General features: G+C 36.5%; 2 protein-coding genes across 2 annotated transcripts; both read left to right on the forward strand.

The window, feature by feature from the left end:
- Positions 1-181: 181 nt before the first annotated feature.
- LOC141656959 (B3 domain-containing transcription factor VRN1-like) lies at positions 182-3,812 on the forward strand. The gene is made up of 5 exons (XM_074464055.1): positions 182-393; positions 665-1,010; positions 1,171-1,322; positions 1,679-2,094; positions 3,632-3,812. Exons 1-4 carry the CDS (start codon positions 313-315, stop codon positions 2,006-2,008), a joined length of 909 nt encoding a protein of 302 aa, XP_074320156.1. The 5' UTR covers positions 182-312; the 3' UTR covers positions 2,009-2,094; positions 3,632-3,812.
- Positions 3,813-4,702: 890 nt separating this feature from the next.
- On the forward strand, positions 4,703-7,045 carry LOC141656955 (polyubiquitin). The gene is made up of 2 exons (XM_074464051.1): positions 4,703-4,916; positions 5,510-7,045. The coding sequence occupies exon 2, from the start codon at positions 5,510-5,512 to the stop codon at positions 6,881-6,883; it is 1,374 nt and encodes a 457-aa protein (XP_074320152.1). The 5' UTR covers positions 4,703-4,916; the 3' UTR covers positions 6,884-7,045.
- Positions 7,046-8,870: the final 1,825 nt, after the last annotated feature.

Here is an 8,870-nt window from a genome sequence, read left to right on the forward strand (position 1 = left end):
ATTTTTTTGAACAAAACTTTACTGCTATCCAACACAAATTATAGAATAAGAAGTCTTATACCGTGAAACAGTTTTTTTATATAAAAAAAAATATCTCATTACTATACTATCTATAAATTAGTGATTTTTCTGAAAATAGACCGTCTCAGCATATGAGTCCGACTTTATTGGGCCTGGGCTTGCTGACTGCTGTTAATGAATGCAGGCATGTAGCCCTTAACATATAACGCTTCAGTAATTCATTGCCTATAGACTTCCGTTTCACTTTAATGTTTAAACTGTCTAGTTTGCAAAAGTAACGGAATTTCCTCCATGGCTGTTGATGATCTTCCTCATAATTTTCCAAGCTTCTTCAAGATAATTCTTGAGCCTCGACACGACCTTCGTAAATTGGTACTCCGTATTATACTTACAGTCTTACATCTTTATCCCTTTCCATTTTCGTTGATGTTGATGACGAATTGTGTAAATATGATGTATTTTTATCTGCATTCTCCGGTTTCATTATCATTGTGGTGTCTTTTAGTTGAAATTGTCGATTTTTTCAAGATTACAGAGGATTATATCTCATTACTAGTTCGCTGCCCTAAAAGTTTCGATCTTTATTGCATACCATACATACCATACTCAGTATATAGTAACATTGGGACTAAAATTGTATCAGGCAATTCCGAAGAAGTTTTTGACAGACCATGGCAATGATCTATTGGATGTTGTAAGCCTCAAAATTCCGACTGGCAAGACATGGGAAGTCGAGTTACTGAAAGAAAATGGCAGGGCATGGTTTAATGATGGTTGGAATAAAGTTGTGAACTTTTGTTCAATATGTCATGGACATTTCTTGATGTTTAATTATGAAGGAAAGTCTCAGTTCAATGTGTATATTTTCGACATGACTGCTTGCGAGATTGAGTACCCTCTTGATCGTCATGAAACTAGGGAAGTCCAGAAGAAAGTGAGCGAAATTAAGGCTAAGATAAATTCTGATGCGCCTATTTCTTCACCAGAAGGTGCATTTTTATCTTTTCTTCTCATGTATTCTGTAAAGTATTCGGGTTTTGGCCAAGTCCATCATTTGACAGAGTCATTTCAGAAATACTGGTTTTTTATCAGTAATTTTTTATCGTTTGTTGGATGAACCAAATGTGTGTTGTTTTATATTTGGTGCAGAAAAAGGGATGGGTGCTTTGGTGAGAGAATACATAAGGAAATTTGGTACTCTCAATCAATTACATATCAAGATGATTAATTCCTATCAATTTGATATTCCGTCTTTCACAGTCGTAATGCAACCATCTTATGTGTCCGCTAAATATTGTGTGGTAAGCACTCAACTTATATCTTTGCTTGAATCCATGCTTGACAAACTGTGTATTTGTATGTTAAAAATTTGGGCTTTCAAAGTCGAGTCATCGGTTATTCGTGTTAATCTGACTCACTAATGCAATTCTAACTGGTTAGAACAGCATTTCATTGTACAGTAAAGTCATTCAGTTGACAGTCAATAAAGTTATGAGAAATGATGCTCATAACCTGGTTCAAATCCAATCAGCATCAAATCATCCAATCGCTATCCAATTACTTTTCTTACGAGTTTAGTGAGGTGTCGAAGTAAATAAAGTAAAACTGCTGCAAATTTCATTTCTCTAGTTTAATTTGAATTGATTTGGTACCACAGAATGTACCGTTAACATTTGGTGGCGACTCTGGCGAGCACACGAGTATAAAACCAGGAAGAAGTTACACACTCGAGAATTCAAGTGGTGATACATGGACTGTGAGATGTATTGGCAGCACACTGAAGTATAAGAAGTTCTATATGGGATGGAAACAGTTTGCACTGGACCATAATTTGCAAGTTGGTGATATCTGTGTTTTTGAGTTGATTAAGGTCTCCAAACGTTTGTTCAAAGTCGAAATAATCCGAAGTTCATCTGATTCTGCTGCTGCTGGTGCTGTTACTAGTCCGAGTAGTTCCATGAATTCTGAAGACGGGACAGAAGATTGAGAATATTTCAGGTGAAGATTAAACTTTCAAATAATGTGATGTTTCTGTCACTTTGTTGAGGAATAGGGCAATGTAAGCGGGGTTGGGTAATGTTGAGTTTATGGATTCAAGTACCTAAGAGGGGGAGGGGGTGAATTAGGTACTATTTTAAAAATTTATAACTTCAACTTTATTGAATTAAAGTGAGTTACGAGGACAAAAGAGATTAGGAGATACTTTGGATAATATTGAAAGACTAAACAAGTATCACGATGAATGTTTGCTGAAGTATGAAAGCAACAATCGTTCTGACTGTATCTATTTGTCTCAGTTTGTGGAATATGACTGCAGACCAAATGCGACAGTATGATGAACCCTTACTTCTAAGGTTAAGCGAAACAAAACAAACAAACAAAGTAAATTGCAGCGGAAATAAAGTAAACACTTGAACACGAGATTTTTGAATTGGTTCGGCAAGAATCTCAAGTGCCTACGTCCAATCTACCTTTTTATTACTTTCCTTTAGTGATCTACTCCGACAACTAAAAGACCCTTGTAATAAAAGACACCAACCTACTCCGGTTGTAAAGCTAGTACAAGAACTACTCCGTTCTTATGACAAGCTAACTCGCAACCTACTCCGGTTGCCAACTCACAACCTACTCCGGTTGTCAAGAGTTAAAGACTACTCCGTCCTAAACTCTACTAACACACTTAGAATGTTATAGGATCAAGTTTCCACTAACATATTCTTAGCAAAGAATAGAGATGGACAACTTTTACAAGATCAACAATTCATAAGCAAGAGAGTTTAGTATAGAAAAGCAACAAAGAGCCACGATCAGAATAACTTGAAGACACTTGAAGACTTTTAAAGGATTTTGCAAATAAACACGATTTTAAGCTTTAAAAACAATTTGCAAACATGAAAGAATTATTTCAGAAAAGTCTTAAGGATTTATAAAGGTGAGACACGGTTTATATAGAGGAGGTGAGTGAAGGGGTTGCTAGGGTTTTGAAGGGTCAAAGACCTCACATGTGAAGGGCAATAGCAACCACCAAAACTTGCACCAAAGAGGGCTCTTTTGCAAAGGTAAGAATGGGGAAAGATGGTTTGAAAAATAACCTTAAAAGCTCATGCAAAATCAGAAAACAAAGGGAGAAAAGACAAGTCACATGATGACAAGTTAACACTAAAATGGCAAAAAGCATTCTTTGTTTTCTTAAAGAGCCAAAGGGTTGAATTTGCATAAAGAGGAAATATTTTGAAAATAATAATTCAAACCACTCTTTATTGAAGACCACCTCCTTAATAAAAATCTGATTCTTATCTTTGAAAAATATGAGTCACGTGAAAGGCTTTTGAAAGATAAAAAGGGACTTCAAGTTTCTCGAGTTGTGGCAACAATCCAAGAATTTGTTGTTTGTAAAAGCAATAAATGATCGTCTGGACTGTTTCTATTACTCTAATATACTCTACTTTCTCACTTGTACATTAGATGACACATGACTTATTACAATGGGATTAATAACAACTTCAACACTTCTTAATCCATGCTTGATGTGATCATATATCCTGAAAAGGTAAACTAAGATGACACAAATCAAATGGGCATGTGATCATCAACATAAGGAACCCAACAGGTAACATCCGGTGGCACCATCTCATTTTCCGTTGGAGGAAGTGTACTGTGTTGGTTTTGTAAGTAATTGAACAATCAAGTCTATGCTAAGGCCTTTGCCAAAAAAAAATGGTCTATGCTAAGGAAGACTAATGTGGCTTGTCTTAGCTTAGTTTACTTTATTTGAGTTGTTTTGTTTTTGTTGGCAAGTAGTTAAAGACTAGCATGTAGGCTTGTACACTTATCAAAGTAACGTGTTCAGATCCTCGCCCGTATTATGAATTATGATTGGAGGAGACTTATGAAGGGAAGCCGCAATCTCAGTTAGCGATTTTGTTCTTGAACAGAAAATTGATCAAAAAATAGCAATTAATTTCTTACAAACTCATTTAATAATATTTTCCCCTTTAAACACTATTATCTCTTTATTTCTATGCATAAATGTACAAATGTTCGATGTTGCTAAGATGCAATCTGGACCGCTAAAAGGAAATGAATTCTCTAAGGAAATAGAGATGATCTTGACTCAAAAAATTGCTACTTTAGAACGCCGTCCACTCAAGTGCTTTGAAATCGATTATTTTTAAATAGAGAGTACGTACTTTTTTTTTTACGTAGCATAGAACAAAACTACTACTCGTATATGAGAGAACAACTTTGATTTGATTTTTGTACCACGATTAAACCGTTACTCGATAGGTAACGACTTTATTCCAAAGTTTTTGTTATACAATTTTTTTGAGATGATCATTTTCATTATACGACATGTATCTCTTCTAGAGTTCTAGTCAATTGTCCATCTTTAACTCTTCTAGATATGTTTTTCAAGGAGTCACGAGCTGATTCCAAATTGTAGAAGTTTCCGAATCCTTCTTTGTTCCAGAGATAAGTTAATTAAACGAAATCTATTTTTTTTACTTTCCCCTAAAATAATAGGAAAAATACCAAATATTTATCCTTTTTTTGACATGTGGGAATTTTCTCCAACCTTCTCTCATCTAATATACCATTAAAATAGTATTTAGCTTCCCTATTTTTATACTCGTAATAATTTATTCACAATACACAACTTATTATGACTCGATGTTAGAGGAGAAGGTCGGAAATTGGAATAGATGACGTGAGCGATTAGGTTATTTCCTAATAATATTGCATATCAGATTATTATTAAGTCGGCCAGAAACTCTATAAATACCAACTCATAATCTTAAGGTTCTTCATCTCACAATCCCCAAATCAATTCCCAAATCCCCAATTCATCTTCAACATCTCAATTCTTCTTTCAAACATCAATCACTCTCTTCAAGGTAACCTTCTTTTCTCCTTTTTTTCCTTTAATCAATCTCCTATTGTTCTTAATTGTTGATTATTATTGTTTACGAATTTAAATTTATGATCGTAGTATTAATTTGTTAGGGTTTGTATTTCTTGTGTTTTACCTAATTAATTGACTAGAGATTGATTTTACGGTGACGAATTATCCTTTTGAGATTGATTATTGATTGATTGATTATTATCTTGTGTTTTACCTAATTAATTGGCTAGAGATTGATTTTACGATGATGATTATCCTCCTGTTTGTGATCAGCGATTGTTTTGTCTAAAGTTGTAGCAATTGATTGAATTCCTGATCAATTATTGTTATGAATTTGAGTTTTAATGATCTTTTATTTATTATTATTGATTATTATTAATGATTGAATGAACAACTAATTGAGTTGTGATATTACGAGCTATTGGAAGTAAGAAATTGTAATTGTATTTCGGTTTTCGCCTCAAAATTGTATTTTGGCCATGTCTTGATCGTTGGTCAATATTGATTATATGCTTCTTAGTTTAAGAGGAATTTGGTTTGTCTGTTTGAGGTCTCAATTTTGATTCTGATTGTAATTATGTGTAGATGCAAATCTTTGTGAAAACCCTTACTGGCAAGACCATTACTCTCGAGGTCGAGAGTTCCGACACCGTTGATAATGTCAAAACCAAGATTCAGGATAAGGAGGGTATTCCTCCAGACCAGCAAAGACTGATCTTTGCTGGGAAACAACTTGAGGATGGCCGAACCCTCGCTGATTACAACATTCAGAAAGAGTCTACCCTTCACCTAGTGCTTCGTTTGAGGGGTGGAATGCAGATTTTCGTGAAAACCCTGACTGGAAAGACAATCACCCTTGAGGTTGAGAGTTCTGACACCATTGATAATGTCAAAACTAAGATTCAGGACAAGGAGGGCATCCCTCCAGATCAGCAAAGGCTGATCTTTGCTGGAAAGCAACTTGAGGATGGCCGAACCCTCGCTGATTACAACATTCAAAAGGAGTCTACTCTCCATCTTGTGCTCCGTCTCAGGGGAGGGATGCAAATCTTTGTCAAAACCCTGACTGGCAAGACCATCACCTTGGAAGTCGAGAGCTCTGACACCATTGACAATGTTAAAACTAAGATTCAGGATAAGGAAGGCATCCCACCAGATCAGCAAAGGCTTATCTTTGCCGGTAAGCAGCTGGAGGATGGCCGCACTTTGGCGGATTATAACATTCAGAAGGAGTCTACCCTGCATCTTGTACTTCGTCTGAGGGGAGGCATGCAGATTTTTGTGAAAACCCTGACTGGAAAGACCATTACCCTTGAGGTCGAGAGCTCGGACACAATTGACAATGTCAAGACCAAAATTCAGGATAAGGAGGGTATTCCTCCAGATCAGCAAAGGCTCATCTTTGCTGGTAAGCAGCTGGAGGACGGCCGTACTTTGGCAGACTATAACATCCAAAAGGAGAGCACCCTGCACCTTGTTCTCCGTCTGAGAGGTGGTATGCAGATTTTTGTGAAGACGCTGACTGGCAAAACCATCACCCTTGAAGTTGAGAGCTCGGACACTATTGACAATGTCAAGACAAAGATCCAAGACAAGGAGGGTATCCCCCCAGACCAGCAAAGGTTGATCTTTGCCGGTAAGCAGCTGGAGGACGGTCGTACTTTGGCCGACTACAACATTCAGAAGGAGTCTACCCTTCACTTGGTGCTCCGTTTGAGAGGAGGAATGCAAATTTTTGTGAAAACCTTGACTGGGAAGACTATCACCTTAGAAGTGGAGAGCTCTGATACTATCGATAATGTCAAGACAAAGATACAGGACAAGGAAGGGATCCCGCCAGATCAGCAAAGGTTGATCTTTGCAGGAAAGCAGTTGGAGGATGGGCGCACCTTGGCTGACTATAATATTCAAAAGGAATCGACCCTCCACCTTGTCCTTCGTCTCCGGGGTGGTTTCTGAGCTTCTACTGTTAGTACTTGGCCACTTTGTCTGTTCGTTTTTCGTGATGTGCTCTATATTCACTGTCTAGACTATCTCCCATATGCTGAGAACTACTATATGAGCAAGCTATGATAAACTTGTTTAAGTTCAATGCATGAATAAAAGACCCATTTGTGTCTATTTTGTTTGGTACTATATGAACATCACTACTATATCTTTAACATAAAAATATATTTGCTTGATTGTGGCAAAAACCCGTGTTTTATTCACTTGTCGAAATTCCTACTTCACTGTTATTTACTTGTCGAAATTTGGATCACTTGTTCTGGATCAGTGTTATTGGGGGAGCTTCTGAGCTGAGCTTGCATGTTCAACTTATTTTACGGGTTCACCATAGGCGTCTATAAAGATGTTCGTAATCCGACTTGTCCAACTTAAGAAGTGATCCTAGACTGTCTACAGAGATTTTAACATAGATTGTTATAGTTATCACCAAAAATCATAGATTGTTATCTCCATCTCCATTTTTAAATAAAGCCAGAGGATTGTTGATTCCAGTACTTTTTATAGTAAAGTTGTAGTCTTTGCTAACATAAGCGTAAGATTATCACATTTGACCTCGCTTATTCGGTCACTAGAATTGAAAAAATAGGACCATCTTTAAAATTTGAATCGAATTTCGCAAATATTTTAACATAAGAGAAGGTTGATTATTACCGTTTTATTTGAATATATGCCTTCCGGTCTTTTAATTTTATACTCCTAGAGATATCGAACATAAACAAAAAAGAATGAAGTATTAGAAGGTATTTTTAAAATTTTCCTTAAAATTCTTTTTGAGTTTGGTTTACAATAAGTCTTGCTGAAGGTAACATTTTGTCACAAGCTGAAGACGGGGTAAAATGTGACCCATTTAAGACGAAAATGTAACCATTTTTAGATAAAAAGGTAGCAGGACAATTTTCTTAGCTATAACAGTTTGTCATTAAAATTGTCACATTTATCGTTAAAATGGCGATACTTAGCCCGTCTTTCAGCTTGTGTTTAGAGTAGGTCAGCTTTAATGATTGTAGTCTCAACTCTCAACTCTCAACATGCTCAGGAGTCAGGACTTCAGAAATTTATTACCGAAAGACTTTTTATTTACTTCAATGATTACCTATTGGCCATTTTACGTAACTTGTTTAACTTAAGCAATCAAAAAGTCCAAAGAAAAACACATAAGCAGATACAAGCTACAACAAGATGCACTGTAAAATTGTAAAACTAGGATGGCTGTTGATGATCATCCTACTTACTTTCCAAGTTTCTTCAAGATTATTCTTGAGCCGAGACACGACCTTCATAAATTGGTACGTACTACACTAATCCTCGATTTTTCCATTCGGGGTTGGCGCGTTGCTGTATTGGTTTCGATTCCTATCTACTGCATGCATGGTGAATATATACCCCATAGGTACTAAGTGTTGATGTGGTGTTAATGAAAACTAATAATTGTATCAGGGAATTCCAAAGTAGTTCATGGCAGATCATGGGAGCAATCTATCGGATGTCGTAAGCCTCAAAATTCCAACTGGTAAGAAATGGAAAGTCGGGTTACTGAAAGAAAATGGCAGGGCTTGGTTTAAAGATGGTTGGCCTGAAGTTGTGAACTTCTATTCAATATGTCATGGCCATTTCTTGATGTTTACTTATGGAGGAAAGTCTCAGTTTACTGTGTATATTTTCGACATGACGGCCTGTGAGATTGAGTACCCTCTTGATCTTCAGGAAACAGTGGAACACTGGAACTGCAGAAGAGAGTGAGTGAAGTTAATACCAAGATAAAATCTACTGCACCTATTTCTTCATCAAAAGGTGCATTTTTTTTCCATTTCTTTTTATGTGTTGGTTTACGACGAAATGAACTCTTTATTATTACAGTGTATGTCTCTTTGTTGGACATTTCACATTCGCCTTTTGGATACAGTATTGAAGGCCGGAAGGATATGGCTGAGTCCATCAC

The sequence above is a fragment of the Silene latifolia genome, chromosome 5 (genome assembly GCF_048544455.1).
Source record: "Silene latifolia isolate original U9 population chromosome 5, ASM4854445v1, whole genome shotgun sequence".
In the NCBI taxonomy this organism is placed as follows: domain Eukaryota; kingdom Viridiplantae; phylum Streptophyta; class Magnoliopsida; order Caryophyllales; family Caryophyllaceae; genus Silene; species Silene latifolia.

Bases quoted from the DNA above. Each gene is read 5' to 3' on its own strand.
- LOC141656959 (XM_074464055.1), top strand. From the start codon at position 313: ATGGCTGTTGATGATCTTCCTCATAATTTTCCAAGCTTCTTCAAGATA. The intron at 1,011-1,170 runs GTGCATTTTTAT...TATTTGGTGCAG, and splicing joins GCCTATTTCTTCACCAGAAG to AAAAAGGGATGGGTGCTTTG. The intron at 1,323-1,678 runs GTAAGCACTCAA...TTGGTACCACAG, and splicing joins TGTCCGCTAAATATTGTGTG to AATGTACCGTTAACATTTGG.
- LOC141656955 (XM_074464051.1), top strand. From the start codon at position 5,510: ATGCAAATCTTTGTGAAAACCCTTACTGGCAAGACCATTACTCTCGAG.